At 39.1% G+C, this 20429-nt stretch overlaps 1 protein-coding gene across 4 annotated transcripts in view; it reads right to left on the reverse strand.

Annotated features, from left to right (window-relative positions):
• Positions 1-20429, reverse strand: part of NR6A1 (nuclear receptor subfamily 6 group A member 1) — a 231804-nt gene that overhangs the window by 55478 nt on the left and 155897 nt on the right. The window contains exon 1 of one of the 4 annotated variants that reach the window (XM_060608703.3): positions 16575-16716. The exons of the other annotated variants lie outside the window; for them this stretch is intronic. Coding sequence (XP_060464686.1) covers positions 16575-16590 — 16 coding nt within the window. The 5' untranslated portion in view covers positions 16591-16716. Of the gene's footprint in view, positions 1-16574; positions 16717-20429 lie in introns of those variants that run through there. 4 annotated transcript variants of the gene reach the window in all.

Below are 20429 nucleotides of genomic sequence, written 5' to 3' on the forward strand. Positions count from 1 at the left end.
TACGCCAATCCTCTTTTCTTTGAGAACAGCCACTGCCCTGGCCTGTAAGGCACCAAGTTTGCACTGCTAGGTAAGCTGACTAGAAGAGGTAATGGCTACCGCTAACTGGACTGAAAAAAGACAATGGCCCAAGTTGGTTCAATGAAATTTTCTGTTCCTAAGACTTTATAATGGGGACAAATGGATTGCTAGCTTCTGATGGAACTGTAAATGTGACCAGTGAGATGGTCTTGTTCTAGAAAAGGAGAGGATGCTCATATCTGGTAGTGGTGGCGATGAGGGGTGGGGATAAAGTGAACCGGAAGTGCTATACCTCATGGTTTATAAGGGTTGCCAGTAGTTGCTATGACTCCTGAAGCTTAAATATGTAATAGAAACATACTGGTCTCAATTCAATCTCAATCCAATCTGAACAAGCCTGCTTTCTCCCTTTTTTCACCAAGAGTTTTATAGCCTTTGGAGTTTAATACCACCAGTCCCAACAAGTGACTAACTGCATACTTACATGATTTCCAGTCCCCTTATCATACTGATCATCTGCCTTTCCCTCTGGACATGTGCCTGCTTGTAAGGATCATATGAAAATAAATTGCTCAGAATCTACTGTGGCTTGGGGCACCTGGCTGGTTCAAGTCAGCAGAGCATGCAACTCCTGATCTCGAGGCTATAAGTTCAAGCCCCGCACTGGATGTAGAGAGTACTTAAAAATAAAATAATAAAAAAGAATCTACTGTTGCTTGATGAGTCCAGAGCAGAGAGGGAGTCTATTCTTCCTATTCCCTTTTGTATACCAGGTTTTGGGTTTTTTTTCTAAAGACTTAAAAAAAAATTTTTTTTAAGTAATCTCTATACCCAACATGGGGCTTGAACTCACAACCCCAAGATCAAGAGTTGTATGCTCCACTGACTGAGCCTAGGCATCCCTACTGTATTTTTAATTAATATAAATCCGGTTTATCACCTTTAGGGCAGGTGTAATGTATTTGTGAAAGTATACACTATACTGCGTAAAAGATAATGGATTACTATTATTGATCAATACTTAGTGTATACAAATACAAACTCAGACCCCCTAAGCTTTTTTTCATGTTTGCTGCTAGGCAGCCTCATTCACAACCTGTAATGATAAGCTTAGGCCTTGGCACTAAATACAAGATTTCGTTTATTGCTTTGTCTGAGTCGCCTTGATGTTCTTGACTGTTTAGATGGTATGAGCTTTCCCTCCTAGCTTTGGATCATCAATAGAAGCCGATGACCCACATTCTATATCTGTACTTCCAGCTTTTATACAAAATTGGTAGGATGAAGCTAGGCTTATGACCTCAGGCTGGTCATTTCTCTACACATTAAAAAGTAATATAGTAAGTACAGTAATTTTTATATCAAAATTTATATTTTTTAGCTCTGGTTTGATATTTATACTCACCTCCCCCAGTTTTACTGAGATGTAACTGACATACAAGCACTGTATTAATTTAAAGTGCACAGCATAATGACCTCACTTACATATACTGTGAAATAATTACCACAAAACACCGTGATTAAGAGGATAAGCCATGAAGTCAAACTGTCTGAATTAAAATCTCAGCTTTTACATTTATTAAATGTATGGTCATATTGCTTCAGTTCTCTCATCTATAAAATGAGGATAATGATAGAACTTATATCACTAGGTTTCTGTGAGGATTGAGTTAGAACAGAGTTAATACATACAAAGTTTCTGGCACATAGTAAATGCTCAATAGGGGCAACTGGCTGGCTTAGTTGGTAGAGCATGCAACTCTTGATCTCGGGGTTGTAAGTTCAAGCTCCACGTATAAAAATTACATTAAAAAATTAAATCTTTGTTTATTAAAAAAACATTTTTTTAAACGTTCATTTATTTTTGAGAGAGAGAGAGAGAGAGTGTGTGAGAGGTGGAGGGGCAGAGAGAGAGGGAGACACAGAATCTGAAGCAGGCTCCAGGTTCTGAGCTGTCAGCACAAAGCCTGATGCAGGGCTCGAACCCACAAACTGTGAGATCATGACCTAAGCCGAAGTCAGATGCTTAACCGACTGAGCCACCCAGGTGCCCCCTCCCAAAATTAAATCTTTAAAATGAAAAAAAAAAAGCTTAATAAATGTAAGCTAGTATTATTACTATTATCATATCATCACCATTTTGTCTCAGGATATTTATCAGTAAAATGAGGACAGTGATTCCTCCTGAAAAGTTCCTACGAGGACTATATAGGAATGTAAAACAAAGTGCCATATGTATATATTCTAAAGCTCAGGGTGCCTATGAGGAAGGATCGTAATTCACCTGAGTGATGTCTAACTCTGGCATGCCTGAGGCCTACTGGGTTTGCCTATCAATCAGGTATTGATATAGTAGCTTCACATATCTGGCTTTCTTCAGCAGCTTGATTGCTCCCCTTCACATCTATCTAAGTTTTGGAGATTACTGCTTGGGTTAGAGAACCAAAAATTTATTTATTGAGCTTTTGTAGTAAATTATCTTTGCAGTTATTTTGTTTTTGTTTTATTTTTGCTGTAATTATAAAGTCAAAAGAAAACGCAACCCCGCTTTGCATCCTAGCTAGTCACTATTTTAGCTGTGTGATCATCTCTCTGAGCTTGTTTCCTTATCTATAAAGATAAAAATATTCATCTTACAGAATTGCTGTGAAAATGAAGCGATTAAAATATGTAATAGGCCTGTAGAGTACTAGAAATGAAGATATGGATCAACAAATGTAGTTGCTTTTTATTATGCTATGGTTATTATTTCTCCACCCAGATGCCACAGCTCTTTTTAGAAATATCTTCCATGGGTGTCTGGCTGGCTCAGAGCATGCAACTCTATCTCAAGGTTGTAAATTCAAGCCCCATACTGGGAACAGAGATTACTTAAAAATAAGACCCTGGGTACAAAACAGATGAACAAAAGGGAAGGGAAGCAAAAATAATATAAAAACAGAGAGGGAGACAAAGCTTAAGAGACTCTTAAATACAGAGAACAAACTGAGGGTTGCTGGGAAGGTGTCAGTTGGGGGGATGGGCTAAATGGATGGGGGCAATAAGGAGGACACTTGCGATAAGTGCTGGCTGTTATACGTGAGTGATGAATCACTAAATTCTATTCCTGAAATCATTATTACACTATATATTAACTAACCTGGATTTAAATGAAATAAAATAAAAATAAAAAAATAAGTAAAACACGGGGCAGCTGGGTGGCTCAGTCAGTTGGGTGTCCGACTTCAGCTCAGGTCATGGTCCCACAGCTCGTGAGTTCAAGCCTGGCATCGGGCTCTGTGCTGACAGCTCAGAGCCTGGAGCCTTCTTCAGATTCTGTCTGTCTGTCTCTCTCTACCCTCCTCCACTCATGCTCTGTCTCTGTCTCAAAAATAAGCAAACATTAAAAAAAATTTTTAAAAATAAGTAAAACAAGCTGTAGGTAAAATCGATTTTAAAATATTAAATAAATAAATAAATAAATAAATAATATTAGGGAAAAAAAATATATATATATATATAATTTTGGGGGCACCTGGGTGGCTCAGTTGGCTGAGCATCTGACTTCATCTCAGGTCATGATCTCATGGTTCATGAGTTTGAGCCCTGCATCAGGTTCTCTGCTGTCAGTGCAGAGCCCACTTTGGATCCTATCCCCACCACTCCCGTCTGGCACCTCCCCCACTTGTGCGTGCTTGCACGTTCTCTCTCAAAAATAAATAAATGTGAAAAAAAAAAAGATTTTAAAAATGCGTTTTAGGGGTCCCTAGGTGGCTCAGTTGGTTAAGCGTCCGACACTTGGTTTCAGTTCAGGTCATGATCTCACGGTTTCCTGAATTTGAGCCCCATTGTGCTGACACCACAGAGCCTGCTTGGGATTGTCTCTCCCCGCAACACACACACCCCACCTCACTCACCCTGTCTCTGTCTCTCCCAAAAATAAATAAACAAACTTGAAAAAAAAAATGCATTTTAAAAATAAATAAATAAAATCTTGGGGCACCTGGGTGGCTCAGTCCGTTAAGTGTCTGACTTCAGCTCAGGTCATAGTATCACTGTTTGTAAGTTCAAGCCTCACATCAGACTCTCTGCTGTCAAGTGTGGAGCCCCCTTCAGATCCCCTGTCCCCCTCTCTGCCCCTCCCCTGCTCACGTGCACTCTCTCAAAAATAAAGAGTGAAAAAATTTTAGCAATAAAATAAAATCTTTTAAAAATAAAGAAATATCTTCCATGCTTTTGAATTTAATTTACAGGTGTCTGTTAGCAAGGTGAAAATACACATAGTGCAATTCTACCAAATGGTTAAGGCAGAGCTACCAAAAATCTCTTTTAGGAAAGCGTGCATACACAAAATTGTCTTTGCATTCATTTCAAAGAGGCTCTTAGGGACTTCCATTATAGTGTAGCTTCCAACTGTTAAAATCTTGTGCTTCTACCGTCAAACACTGAATTAGAGACTGATCTGGCTACTGAAGGTTTCACCTATGAGGATATTACTGACTTTGAGAGTTGATGTGTTTACTGTTATGCATATTACCATTTGTGACTTCTCTGATTATGTGATCCTGGACTTTGCAGTCGTTAAATTTCAAAGCCAGAGGGGGCTTGAGAAACACTAGTTCCGCAACCTAGAGGAACTGAGGTCCAGAAAATTAATTAGTGCATGTTTACATAAGTAACCTCTACGCTGTAGCTACCTCTGCATTTCATCTGGTTCAAAAAAAAAATTTTTAACATTTATTTATTTTTGAGACAGGACAGACAGAGCACGAGCAGGGGAGGGGCAGAGAGAAAGGGAGACACAGAATAGGAAGCAGGCTCCAGGCTCTGAACTGTTAGTACAGAAACTGACGCAGGGCTCGAACTCTCAAGTTGTGAGATCATGACCTGAGCTGAAGTCGGATGCTTAGCCAACTGAGCTACCCAGGTGCCCCTCAACTAGTTTTTAAATGACCTATGTAGAGGCACCTGGGTGGCTTAGTCGGTTGAGCATCTGACTCTTGATTTCAGCTTGGGTCATGACCCCAGGGTCATGGGATCGAGCCCCATGTTGGGGCTCCATGCTCAGTGCAGAGCCTGCTTGAGATTCTCTCTCTCTCCCTCTGCCCCTCCTCTGCTCACATGTGCATTCACTCACTCTCTCTGAAAAAAAGGGGGGGGCGCATCTGGGTGGCTCAGTTGGTTAAGCGTCTGACTTTGGCTCAGGTCATGATCTCACAGTTCATGAGTTCAAGCCCTGCATCAGGCTCTGTGCTGACAGCTCAGAGCCTGGAGCTGCTTTAGATTCTGTGTCTCCCTCTCGCTCTACCCCTCCCCTGCTTGTGCTCTGTTTCTGTCTCTCTCTCAAAAATAAAAATAAACATTTAAAAAAACATATTAAAAAAATAAAATAAAAATTTTTTTAATTATAAATAAATAAATAACCTATGTATCTACAACGCTCAATGGCTATTATTCTAGATCACATGAATTTGCACACCAAGCTTTCTATTCTAGTAAACTAGTAACTCTTTGCAGAAATTGGGAATACTGTGGAATCATCTTTAGTGTTAAAGTGTTCAAGGCAACTTTCTGAAATTTAAATATCAGAAATGAATATTAGATGGGCCTCAGAATTGCTATATAGTTTCACAGTGAAATCCTTAAAATATATATGTAAACTCTATGTGGACCAGCACTTTATCTGTCCTGATCACTGCAAGGGCCTATCCACGTAGGCTTATAAACTGAAAGTACTCAGGAATGTTTGCTGAATGAATGAAAGAAATTGGACAAGTATCTGAATTCTTTCCTTTTTCTAACACTTTTCTCCCTTGGCTTTCAGAATACCATTCTCCAAGTTTTCCTACTTTCTCCCAGACTACTAGTTTCTCAATCTCTTTTACAGAATATCTTTGGAACTCCTGGATGTTGACATATCTTCAGGGGTTGATCCCTGGACATCCTTTCCACCAATATCCTCTCTTTAAAGGACTCAATCTTCCATTTATATTGTGACAATTCCCCTAACGTGCATCTTTAACCAAAACCTCCCTTGAGTTCCAGACTTTGACATCTAAACTGCCTTATATTTAACACTCTGTCTGGCTTTCTAACAATCATCTCAAACTTACTGAACGTAATTCTAGATTCTATTCCTGTGTCCTATATCAACATGTTTCTTGGTAACATTCTCCATATTACTAACTGAAACCAATACCAATTAGTTGCTCAAGCCTAAAATCTAGAAGTCATTCCTTAATCCCTTTACTTTGTTTTATATTCCGCCATCCAAATCATCAACAAATCCTATCAATTCTCCCTCCAAAACAGATCTCAAATTTACTCTCCATCTCTAGTACTACTGGCCCTAGTTTAAGCTCCCATCATTTCTCACTTGGATGACCATTTGGTCTACTATTGGCCTCCCTACAATCCATTTTCTAACCCATCCCCAGTGTGGTAGGGGGTGGGAAGGGTCTTTTAAAAATCTGCTCAACCCACTTCAGATGAGCACAAGTCCTACTTCAGGCGAGCCCTGCTTCTCTCTCTCCCTCTCTCTGCCCCTCATGGGATTCTCTATCTCTCTGTCCCCTCACTAACTTGTGCACTCTCTTGCTCTCTCAAAAATAAATAAATTAATTAATTAATTAATTAAACGCTCAAAAAACCTTTTAAAATAAAAATAATATTTAAAAACAATCTGCTCAAAATGCTCTAATTACTTCCTTTTGCACTTCAAGTAAATTCCATTGCCCTATACGATCAAGCCCTATCCTAATTCTCTGACCTGATCTAATAATTCTACCCTTCCTCTACTCACTATGCCATATACTGGAAATAATCTTTTCTCATTGTCAAGAGAGCAATTTATATCTAGGGAGAGGATTACAGAGGGCTAAATCATAATATATCAATTCAACTGTTTAACATTCCTAAATCCCACAAGGCACTGCAGAATTGTGAGAAAAACCCACGTGTCATAAAGTACAGGTTGGCTATTAAAGAAAAAGGCTGAGCATTGTAAAAGATATGATGCATAAACTGTGGTTTTAAGAATTGCCTGGAAGGGGCTCAGTCAGTTAAGGGTCCAACTCTTGATTTTGGCTCAGGTCATGATCTCACAGTTGGGAGAGAGCCTTGTGTCCGGCTCCATGTTGGGCGTGGAGTCTGCTTAAGATTCTCTCTCTTGGGGCGCCTGGGTGGCTCAGTCGGTTGGGTGTCCGACTTTGGCTCAGGTCATGATCTTGTGGTTCATGAGTTCGAGTTCCATGTTGGGCTCTGCTCTGACATTGCAGAGCCTGGAACCTGTTTCTGATTCTGTGTCTCCCTCTCTCTCTCTGCCCCTCCCTCACTTGCTCTCTGTCTCTCTCTCTCAAAAATAAATAAACATTTAAAAGATTCTCTCTCTCCTTCTGCCCCTCCCCTGCTCACACACATGCTTGCACATATTCTCTCTCAAAAAACTAAAAGTAAAAATTGCCTCAAAATATTAGCGAATGGCTTCCATAACTACTAACTGTATGCCCTTTCCATCTTTAGTAAGTAAAGAACTCTCAAAATTCAATGATAAAGATTAAAAAAAAACAAAACTAAAAGACTTGGACACTACATCAAAGAGGACATGTGACTGGTAAATAAGTATATGAAAAAATGTTCAATGTCATTAGCCATTAGATAAATGAGATACCACTAAGTTTTTAAAATAATACCGAAAAAAAAAAAATTAGGGAGGGAGCCAAACCATAAGAGACTCTTAAAAACTGAGAATAAACTGAGGGTTGATGGGGGGTGGGAGGGAGGGGAAAGTGGGTGATGGACATTGAGGAGGGCACCTGTTGGGATGAGCACTGGGTGTTGTATGGAAACCAATTTGACAATAAATTTCATACTAATAAATAAATAAGTAAATAAAATAAAATAACAATACCAAGTCATGATAAAAATCTAGAGCAACCAGAACTCTGGCACCTTTCAAATGAGAATGTAAAATGATACAACCACTATGGAAAACAGGCAGGTTCTTATAAAGTTAATTTTTTTAAATGTCTGTTTATATTTGAGAGAGAGAGAGAGAGAGAGAGATGGAGACAGAATCTGAAGCAGGCTCCAGGCTTGAGCTCGACACGAGGCTCAAACTCATAGACCTCGAGATCATGACCTGAGCTGAAGTCAGACACTTTAACTGACTGAGCCACTCAGGAGCCCTGGTTCTTATGAAGTTAAATATATACTTAACCATATGACCCCCTCAAGTCTACTCTTAGGTAATTTATCACAGAAAAATTATAACTTAGGTTCACACTTAAAACTTGTACATGAATGTTTATAGTACCTCTATTCATAATCACCCCAAAGTAGATACCCAAATGTCCTTTAAAAGGTGAATGGATCAACAACCGTACAATGGAATACTATTCAGTAAAAAAAGAATCAACTACTGATAGAGGTTAACAACTTGGATGAATCTCAAAGGCATTATACTGGTGAAAGAAGCCAGCTTTAAAAGGTTACATATTATATATTTCCACTGTCAGGAAGATAAAAAATTAGAGTAACAGAGAACAGAACAGACCAGACCAGACCGTGGTTGCTAGGAGGTCAGGAGTAAGGTGAGGGTATGACCACACAGGGATAGTAGCATGAGGGAGTTTAGGGGGTTGACTGTTCTGTATCTTGATTGTAGTGGTAGTTTATACAAATCTATATTCAGAGACTGTACACCAACTCAAGACTCCTCAATTTTACTGCATGTTAATTTTAAAATAAAATTTAAAATTTAAAAAGTAAACAACTAATACTAAATACTACCAAAACCGCTGTAATATTTTAGTCACTAATCATCAACTATTTCACCTAGATATAAGTAAAACTACACAGACTACCTCAGTAAAAACATACAGCTTTCCCTAGACAACTAAAAGAAACTCATAGTCTTAACTAGTCAAAGAGTCTGGGTAAGATATTATTAGGACTCTATTTCTCCATTCATTAAAAAAATACAACAGACTTCATTTCTGTTTGGAACATTCCCACAGAGCACAGATGACCCTAGGCAGAGGGTATAACTGCTTAAAAGCATTTAACCAAACCCTTTCCCTCTAGAAGACCTGACAATTTGTAACAGGGTTAAGTAAGGCTATAGCATGCTCTCCCTAAATCCCAGCAGCAGTGGTGTCCAGGCTTCTAGCTTTGAGGCAGATCTGTGCTCCTTTCTAACAAAGTACTACATTAATCTCTTCAACATATCTGCAAAGGGAGAATTAAGAAGAATGTAAACAGGGCTCTCTTAGGCTCAACAGGGGTAGAGGAATCCATTCACAGACTAAAGCTCTCTCTAGGGCATCCCTTGCATCTAGAACCAACCAATTTTCCTGACCTATATGGGCCTTACTTATAACTCATCCCATACCCAGTCAGGTTGTTTTATATTGCTAGGCCTTTGCTCATGCTCCTGTTTCTGCCTGGGAGACCCTCCCTCCCTTTACTGGCCTGGCAAATGTCAACCAATCCCTCATGACGCCTTCCTGGTTGAAGTCTAACCTGATAGCCCAAACAGAAATGAGCACTCCTACCTCTGCAATAACCTCTGTACCCTCCAGGATTGCTATCATTGTTCCTCCAACACTTTGTTGCACTTACCTATTTATCTCTACTAGGCTATATGGTCCACAGAGCAGACAGAGATTCTTACTTTTTCTGCATCCCTAATGTATACCAAGCACAGAGCAAACACTAGTGAATGTCAGTTGAATGAATGAACAGTATAGCTTCCCTACTTGCAAATCAAAGTGCACAGTTTATAAGAACTCTAGATGGCAAACTAGTGGGCCAGTTCAGACACCTTGTGCTAATGCTTAAAAGCTCAGTACTTAGCTCCCTAGGTCCCTGCCCAATTCTAAGGTCTTGGTTAAAGAGAGACCAATTAGCATGCTTTAAGTGAAACCATATGTTCTAGGAGAATGGAAAATGTAGTTGCCACATTTTCTTTTGCTTTACCAAAAGGAAATCTTCTGACCAGATTTAGCTTAATGGGCCCAGAACAGAGACATGTGCATTATTGGAGATTCTCATACTATTTGCCAAAAAGTGCTTTTATAACTACTTCCATGTGTAAAACAATGTTCAGAATAAGTGGTAGAATCTCTCTATATTTATCACTAAGACCAAAAATCATGAAACTTAAACAATGCATAAGCACTCCTTCTCACACCACACACACACAATTTTACTAATGTAGCCATCAGAACCAAACAGTTCTGCTTCCCTGAGGCACTGAATCAATATTTTCATAAAACTAGCACTCCTTCCCCCTCCTACTCCTCAAGACTCCCTAGACATTCATCATTCTCTTACTTTGGGGTAAGACTAATGGTTGGTAGAAATAAAGAACAAAGAAATGGAATTATTTTTCAGCATATGACATATGGTGAACTTTCTATATTAAACCTATTCTATGGTGGGTAGTTTTTCTCTATTATCAGACTGGCAACCTCATGGCAAGTATTTTAGTGTACATGATTCCAAAAGGCAGGTAGGCATGAAACCAAAGATACTGGTATCTACCTATTCAAAAGGAACCTAGAATCCTAAGCAATTAGCAAGTATCTCATGGCAAAGTTAAAAAACAAAACCCATCAATGCATACGAGAGTGTGTGCATATACATACAGCCAAGACTTCCATGACTAACACATATTGGGTGCCAAACTTTTCACTTAACATACTCTTTCCACACTGACTCAAGTGCATGCATTTTGGGATTAAATGGCCACTGGGATGATATTTTTTTTTTAATGTCCAAAACACGCATTTGCTGTATAGAGTGATTATTTAATGAACTGTAATTGATATTTAATGTTACCCATAACTTATCCACTCCTTTGAAAAGCAAAGCTAGGTTGCTGTAGCCATTACTTTGAAAGAACATGCTGAAACCTCACAAAAGGAAAACATTTTTGCTAACAGTGAATAGGATGCAAACAGAGTAACAATGTTTAGAGTATTTCCACACTTTTGTCAATTGCAATCCAGGAGTCTAATTTTACTATGTTAAGAAAAATATTTGAATATTCTATTTTGGAACCATACATTTGGAAGAGCAAAGACGTTTCAAGAAATATGTAGCTAGCTTATTAAAAAAAAAAAAAAAAAAAAAAAAAAAAAAAAGCTAAAGAAATCCAGGGCCCCAAAGTGAAAACAAATCCTTCTGCCAGTTTTGAATAATGTTTTTGCAGCCAATGTTCCTCCTCTCCCCGTAATTGTTAGTATCTGTTAAGAAACATTAACATTATTTCCAAAAGGGGAGCTACAGTTCTAATTCACCTGTATTCCCAGAGTTTAGAACACAGTAAATGCTCAATGAATGTTGGCTACATAAGTTATAATTTTATACACAGAGATCAGAATAATGAGCCACTAATACAAGCTCTCAACCCCAGAAGGCAGGGAGACTGAAGATTCCAAAGTTAAATAGTGCAGTGATTAGCATGCTAACAATATTCTCAACTTTACCAGCTCATGGTAAAGCTTCTAAGAAGGAGCTATTAAGTATGGCCATAGCCACTGTCTTGGCATCTATTTATCTACCAAACACATGGAAGGAGATGACTAACTTGACTATCCTTTCTTTCCTGACCATTACTTAATCTGCTCACTTAGAGTCCATCCTCTCTTCTTTTTCTTCCAATCAACCAACTGTAAAAGACTCAGGGGGAAAAAACCTGCAACTTCTGCAGAAACCCTCTCATTACTAATTATTTTTATTAGCTCAGGGATGGATTATTAGCATAGCAACTGGTTGTAAAGGAGAAGGCTCAGCAGCTTGTCTCACTAGTTGTACGGCATTTTCAAGGCTAAATTTCCAAAGGGCCCCTCCCTAAACGTTGCTCATTGAATGGAGGCATGGGGGAGGTGAGGGGCAGGCTTTCCTACTTGGAATATTAAATAGTACCAGCTACAGGCTCACCAAGAATCCTCTCCTTCCTAATCTCCCTAAACTTGCCATTCTTTCAAAACTCATTCCAATTTCAAGGCATGTTAAGCATGCGCTGGGCGCTGTGACAGAGGTTCTCTTATTTAATTCCTATAGCAACCCTGTGAGATTGGTTATTACTATCCCCTGTTGCACCTACGAGGAAATTGAGGCTCACAGAGGTCAAGTGACTTGGCCAAGTGACAGAATCAGGCTGCTGACATTCTCTTTACCCAACACTGGGAAGGCTACACAGCAAAGCAACAGATGCAACCAAGTTTTTATGAGCCATTTGGGCAACAGGGAATGAGTTCTTACCACACAGACCAAGGGATCTGCTCAGAGGCCATGGAAGCTGCAGCAGGTTTTACTTTTGTTTTTGTTTTTGTTTTGTTTTAACACCTAAAAATCCTATAGGAATTCTTCCAGGCCCCAATGACAATTCACAGAGGCCCACCAGTCAGTTGACTCCTGACCTTCCATGCTTCTCATCCTAATTAATGCAAGGTCCTTGGATGACAGTGTGAGCATCAAGACCTTGTTAGAGTTAGCAATGACCTTTACATCTATCAGGCTTTTCAAAATATGTAAAACAGCTGCGCATCAGGAACGCCCCCAAATTCTCAACCTTGAAATAGGAGTAGATGCATTTTTCCTAATTATGGTGTTTTTACCAAGTCTTTGGGAAAGGGCTTTTCACGTGGCTAAAAAATATTTGAGGAGTGGCTTGTTTTTCAATTGCTCAAAAAACCACTGAGGCATGCAGAGAGAAGATCCTTAAAAACGAATGGATTTCATTGGTTTAAAAGGAAATCCCAGTAGCAGGGGAGACAGGGAAAACAAAATGAATTGAAAAAATCTGGAGGGGAAGAGAGGATATTTGGTTTCCATACTTATGCCTCTAATATCCTTTTGTTCTCCCACCTCATTGTATTAAGGATGCTAAATCAAACATGATTGCAGTGATGTTTGTGTGTGAAAATGACAAAGGCAATGGGATAAAATCCCAACCTCATCTTGAACCCTGAAGACTTTTATGGCTTTTCCTTCCCTAGGCCCTCCCCCTTAAAGCACATTAAAGACCACATTGTTCAAAGGGTCATGGTAGGTTTCATACCCCATTTTAATACAATGTAAACGGTAACTGAACTTCTAAGTTTTGTTAGTAATATTTGTGTATCTCAGGAAAATATCCATTAAAAGAATTGATCCCTTGGTTTAAATTAAATATTAATGCAGAATTATAATGTATCAGAGAGGCAAAAACAATGATATCAAGGAGAGTCTGTGATGATTAACCTAGATTTTCTTTTAATATAAGGGTAGAGGTGAGGGATGGGTTAAAAATATCCAGATGATCTTGTTAAGTGTCTATGTATTTTCTCAAGTCTCAAAACTGTCCAGGTGAATATGTCAGGTCTCAACTCAAGAAGCATAAAATTACACTTGGGGCTCATTTCAACTGCAGGTCTTTCTCCCCACCCTATTCCATAGGGTATCTGCAAATCACATTATGGACCCTAAGTTGGTTTATGCATTTATTCCTGAAAGATTTCAAATGGAGAGAAGGATATTAGAGTCTCTTTATGATTCCATTTTCCACAGCTGTTACCATCAGTTGTCACCAATACTTTGGGGGTTTAGTGGAAGAGAGGCGGCAATGACTCCATTACTCTTTCCAACAGCCATAAAGAATTTGCATCATAAAAGCACCTACTGAACCACTGCCTTAGTCCTCTGAAAAAAGGATACAGTAAAACAGGAATGTTATAGGTGGGCTTAGGAAAGAAGAATTCAAAAGATGAAAATCTGGACTGGAGTAAAACTACAACATACTTGGTTGTGCTTTTAAAATCATAATTTCATTGGTGGAACTGCTCACTTTTCTAAGCTCAGGCAACTCTGTTCAATCAATACCCATATGATATTTGTAAAAGGTGGCATGATATCATGACTTCAATGCATTTTAAAATAAGACCTATGATTTTTGAAGATTTCTTGGCTATGAGTCTGGTTTAAATGATCTCAAAATAACACACTAAGAGCATCTGTTTAGTTCAGATGAAGTTTCAAGAGCCAATACCAGCTGCCAGGGGAGGGATTTCACACATGTGTTACTCAAATCCTAACCAAATTTTGTTTTTTTTCATTCCCTTAATGGTGCCTCCAACGCCAGTATGGTAAAGCAAACATTAGAATAAAAAAGAAAAGGGGAGGGGGGGGAGAGAAAAAGAAAGAGAAAGAAAAAAGATTACTCAATGCACTGATGCATGTGACTAAGACCAAAATGATCACCCTCTCCAATTCAATACAGTATTAGCATGAGGACAAAAGCTGTTTAAAAATCAATTTGGAGTTATTTCTAGTGGGGACTGCCTGATCCTAGCAAGTTGAGGAATGAGAATATTCCCAACATTAAAAGGGCACTCTTTAAAGTATTTTCTCCTTTAAGAGCAATCTGATTTTCACAAGGAATTCATTTGGTGGCATTGTTTTGGTTTTAGGTGTCTGTCCTGCCAGGCAGGGGCCATGCACAAGGGCTGCATCTATCTTGAAGTGTGCACAATGGCCTCTCTTGCGGCTCACTCTCTGTTATTGATCCTTACAGATGCTCCAAGGCCCTTCCCCCACCTTTCTCCAAATCCCAACCCCCCATTCTGAAAGATAGCTTAAGAAATAAGACTTCCTGCCTAGCGACTGGCAGGGCTGAAAGACCAGATTGTATGACTCCACAGATCAGGCCTGCCACAGTGAAAGCTTGAATAGAGTTAACCCTCTGTGAACTAAAACAAAACATTTGTATGCCCAGCTGTGACAAAGGTTAATTTAAATGGACAAGGGCCCAATATCTAAAACCAGGCAACACTTTTTTACAGTAGCATTTTCACTGCACTCTTTTGTAAGTAGTCTGATTTTGCTTTTAAGCTTCCAAAGATCTCCTTCAGCTGGGATAATTCATTTTGCTTTGCTAGAATTTTATATGGAAGACTCAGGTGGAAATTTTAAAATTCACTTCCTTTTTTTATAGAAGTCCTTGTTTTAGTACCATAAATTATTTTCTGTCATTGAACAGCCAAGAAAATCAAAGTTTCAATACTTAATTAAATTAGAACTGAGTGAGAACTTTCTCTTCAAATCTTTTTTCTCTTTCAGAACTTGTGGACTATATGACACTAAGAGATTCAAGCTGGCTGGAAAAACATCCAAATCCTCCAGAGCTATCCTTTCCAAACTTACGTAACCACAGCTCTGGTATCTCTGCCTATACTTAAACTCCTATTCCAATGGATCCACAGCAAATCTTACTTCTTAAATGACTCCTTTCTGGAAAAGCTAGTATACCCAGGATAAAGGAATTTCTATGAATATTGGGGGAAGAAGAGGAAGCTGTTCAAAATGAAAAATAATAGGTCTTGCATATAACTGATAATTTCAACAAATTTTGTTGTTTCCACTAATATACATTAAAAACCAATAAAGGTAATAATTCTGGCATATATGGTGCTGGGAAAGAACGCAGAGGGAGTATTACTATAAAGAATAATGTTGATTGGGAGGAAGTCGGTCCCACTTCCCCAGTTTGTGCATCTTCAGAGTGAGAATGAAACTGCAAAGCTGTCCGTGGCAGATGTTAGCCATGCTGCAAGGGGCTAGGAAGCTTCCCTAGGACTATCTATTTCATTAGTTAATATCCCAGAAATTTACCAACTACCTCAAATCTGAAACTCTTCTGGCTATAGCTCAACAGAGCTTGCCTACAAGAAACCAAACTTTTGGCAAACTCTTAGACTCCATAAACACAGCAAACAAACAGAGCAAATCTTTAATACCAAGAGTCATCTTCTAGCTTTTTCTTTAGCTGTGTATGAATTTTCTGGCCCAAATAATAAAGTTGTGGGGCACTGGGGTTTTTCACACAAGAAGGAGCCAATCTCTGAATACACAAATTGCAATACTTACTAGTTGCTATAATGAAACAGAGAGAGAGAGAGAGAGAGAGAGAGAGAGAGAGAGAGAGAGAGATAGAGAGAATAATGAATTTACCCATTTTAAAAACACCCTACTTAAAAAGAAATTAGCAGTGGCTTAGTCTTATACCCCAAACCGTAAAGTATCTAAGTTCCCCCAAAGGAAATGAGGCTGCCTTATCAACGGCCTCATGACCCCAATACTATCTATAATTAACAGTACTAAATAAGGCTTTCACAGATGGTGAACTGGATTAAGGAATTTAAAATATAAACAAATTCTGTCAAGAGGTAAGCAGAACAATTTTTTAAAATGTAAACTTTATGTAAGGATTGTGATGAAAAGTGAAGTTTACAATTTTTTTCAAGTCACTGTAAAATTTAAATCCAGTTTTTTTCTTTTTTTCCCCCGCTCTCTTAAAATCATCAACCACAACAATTAATTTACTATATTTCTCCCTCGCTCTTCTACATTCCAAAACATTTATACCCAACTGCAATGTATATGAAAACTTATTGGCTGAATTTTGCCAAGACACAAAAAAGGACTGGACTGCCTCCCACCTCCCTCAAGGGTACTATTTGTTCTAAACCTTCAAAGAAAATTTCTAAACCTCAGATTTGGGCCCAAACTTAAACAGTCAATTCCCTTACCTTCCCATGTCTCCATTTCATGCTTCTCGGAGTCTGTTGAGAAGTTCTATCGCAGCCATGAAGAAACAGAGATTACGGGACAAGTCCAGCTTGATGACCACCCTTCCGACACTTGGCCAATTTCTCTCTCTTAGCTGGGACTACGACAGTCATCCTCACAGGTCAGTTTACAAGCCAGTCATGTGATTAGAAAGTTCAGGCGCTAAGGTCACAACGTGTATGGAGTTCGTTTATTACCAAAGGTTATCTAAGTGGAACTGATAGACTTATTTTCTTTAGTTAACAACACTGCCTAGCACGTCTCTCTGAAAAGTATTGTGGCAACATTTAATAGGAAATACTCCTCTGGACTTCTTTAAACTGTGATCTTAAAATTAAAAGGCAGCCTTTTAGAAGACTTAGTTTTCATTTAATTTAAAAGGGTTCTAATACCTGGCATTTTTTCTCCTTTTCCTTTCAAGAGCTATTCTGTACTATATTTTCCTATATTCTGGATTAGAAATTTTAGAAAGTTGAAATATTTGGCACAAGGAAAACACAAAACAAAAACTCCATGTTATGCATGTATTGGGTTGAAGGGGGAGGGTAAGACTGGGATTCCCTGCTTTTTGTCATTATAATAAACAATGACAAGGCAAATTCTTCTGAGAAAATTAAAACACGGAACTCTGATATCTGCAGGGTTCACTTTAATTCTGGCCCTTAATTTCCATGCTCTGGTTATACACATTCATGTCAAAATGTGGAGAAAGAAAACTAGGTCTGCAAAATCCTTTTAGAATGCACAAAGGTTAGAAATATCATTCCCTGCCCCCAGCCCAAAGCTTAAATCTTTAAAGTAAGCTTCATTCCTTAAAACTCCTAAGATCTTAAGCAATCTTACGCTATGCCTCCCTGATGGTGAACCATACTAGTAACACACAGGGGAGTGTGTTTATGCATATACGCGCTCAAACCATGCCACAGAGCCACAGAGGCTGGCAAATTTGAGCCATATGCTAATGACAGATGATGTCAAACATTCAGCTATCCATTGAGATGGCAGGAAACAAAAACAGAGCAAGCTCCTCAAAGAAGGTGGGATGACCTAAAGACAGACAGATTCCCAGTGATAAACGCTTTTTAACCATGCAAAATTGTTGCATCCTACGAAATCTCCCTTTCTCCTTAGCCTAGCCTTGGGAATAACTTAAGGCTAGGCACATTTTATAGCAGTGTTCCAGAAAAAAGAGGAGACCCTCCTTGGAGTGGGAGTGGAGTCTGTCACTTGGCAGCCATATAACAGAAGGGCAAATATTGCTACTACTGGTACTAAGAGGGCTTCTCCAACTAATAGAGACCATTGGGGTTATCTTACAAAGTAGGGCCTAAAGAAAAAGTGACCAATGATTTAGAGAAGAAAAAGGTTATAATTTACCTGCCTAAAAATAAATGTTCTGCTATTGCCACCACATATCTCACCCCAACAGAAACACATCAACCAGTTTCCCCACTCCCAGTCTTATAGGAAATTAATAGAGATTTTCTTCTCAGTCTCTGTGGAACTTAACGCAGCTCTCATAATTTTAGTAAAGTGACTATAAAAAGAATGACAGGGGAAAGCTGAATAAGGGGAAAGTGTACCAGCAATTCAATTGGGAACACTCCTTCAAAGGATAGCTCTCTGTCTCCCTGAAGGATACAGGTATATCTAAAACTCAGCACCTGCATACAAGAGAGGGGTAGTAAGCATCTTTGCTTTCACTGCACCAACCTTTGAAGACACGACAAAATGGGAAGTTATCAGTCCGGCTCCCAGGATCAAGAGTGAAGCAGTGCCTTTGATTTTTAAGGGTAAGGCTTAGCAATAATCCTTAATATACTCATAAGCCCAGGAACAAATCTTTTTTTTTTTTTTTTTAACGTTTATTTATTTTTGAGACAGAGAGAGACAGAGCATGAGTGGGGGAGGGGCAGAGAGAGAGGGAGACACAGAATCTGAAACAGGCTCCGGGCTCTGAGCTGTCAGCACAGAGACCGACGCAGGGCTCGAACTCACGGACCGTGAGATCATGACCTGAGCTGAAGTCGGAAGCCCAACCGACCGAGCCACCCAGGCGCCCCAAGAACAAATCTTTAACATAGTTTAAGAAGATGGGTAGGGGCGCCTGGGTGGCTCGGTCGGTTAAGCGTCCGACTTCGGCTCAGGTCATGATCTCACGGTCCGTGGGTTCGAGCCCCGCGTCGGGCTCTGTGCTGACAGCTCAGAACCTGGAGCCTGTTTCAGATTCTGTGTCTCCCTCTCTCTGTGACCCTCCCCCCGTTCATGCTCTGTCTCTCTCTGTCTCAAAAATAAACGTTAAAAAAAAAAAAAAATTAAAAAAAAGAAGATGGGTAAATCTTAATCTTTGGATACAGAGTCATATTCTTCAACATCCTCAGTCCCATAGTTTTTTTTTTTTTTAAGTCCTTTATAGGTTCTTTAAAAAAAATTTTTTTTAACTGTTTTAATGTTTATTTATTTTTGAGAGAAAGAGACAGAGTACCAGCGGGGGGGAGGGGGGGGGTGGAGAGCAGGGAGAGATGGAGACACAGAATCTGAAGCAGGCTCCAAGCTCTGAGCTGTCAGCAGAGAGCGTGACATGGGGCTCAAACCCATGAGCCATGAGATCATGACCAGAGCCGAAGTTGGATGCTCAACCGACTGAGCCACCCAGGTGCCCCTAAAGTCCTTTATAGGTTCTACAGCGAGGAAGGGGAAAGAGAACATGAACATACATCTCATTTACCATGTGAATGCAAAAGACAAACTGTAAATCTTAATTAAGGGTCCCAGTAAGATTGTTACAAACCATTGTAAGAGATCATTTAAAGAGATTAAAAGGATCCCTAGAATTTATGAATGGGAAGGAGAAAAAAGAAAATAAGACATCAGCAACATTTTTACTAATACTAGCTTTGTAATATAGAAAAAAGTAGATGAACAAAATTCTACATCTAACCATTTACATACTACATATCTAAGAATTTAAAAGCTGAGTCTAAATTGTGAATGGCAGAACCTTAGTTAATCTTGCAAGAGACTGGTTCCACTTTCATTTTATAAATGAGGAAACTGAGGCCCAATGAAAGGAAGAGGCAAGAGTCATCAGACCAACAAAGAACAGAACCAAGTATCTTAGTCCCTTATTTCTTCCATTATGCCACAGATCTTGAATAAAAGAAACAAACCCTCTCGGATGTTACTATTCAACATTATTTCCTATCTGTTTATTCAAATGGCAGCTTTCAAAGGAGACTGTAGATCTGAAGCTACAGAGAGGTATCAAGATGTAATACTTGGTCCTTCAAGTAAAACAAAGAGAGCAATTCTAGTGGCCAGTCACTGGAGTTATTTCAGCCTTATCTTTAATAAGTTTCAATGAAAGTCTGATGTAGAGTGAAAGCCGTATGACCACTGTGATGGAGGAGGAGTAGTTAGAAAACCTCTATCCATTTCAGAAAATAAGTATGCAGAAAATATTTTAAATTCCTTTTTAACCTTGCAAACAACAAAAAACAAGAGCCCAAGGTCTCGGGTTCTCATCTGTCAGATCTTTTGATACAAACATTCCCTATGGCAAAGGAAAGAGTTGAATTCAACGGAACAGGAATAATGAAACACAGCCAGGTGAAATCCATACTACCTAAGACTAACGAGCAAACCTCCTGAATATAGAACAAGAACAACAAAGAACATACTTAGATATGATTTCCAGTTTTGCCTTTTCTCCTGGAGTGGAGAGGGGAATTCATAGTTCAGGAAACAAGAAACAAACAAAAAACACCCCTCAAAGTTGGAAACTAAAAATATTCTAGAAATGGGTTTTTCATTCA

This window comes from Panthera onca, chromosome D4 (genome assembly GCF_046562875.1).
Source record: "Panthera onca isolate mPanOnc1 chromosome D4, mPanOnc1 haplotype 2, whole genome shotgun sequence".
NCBI lineage: Eukaryota > Metazoa > Chordata > Mammalia > Carnivora > Felidae > Panthera > Panthera onca.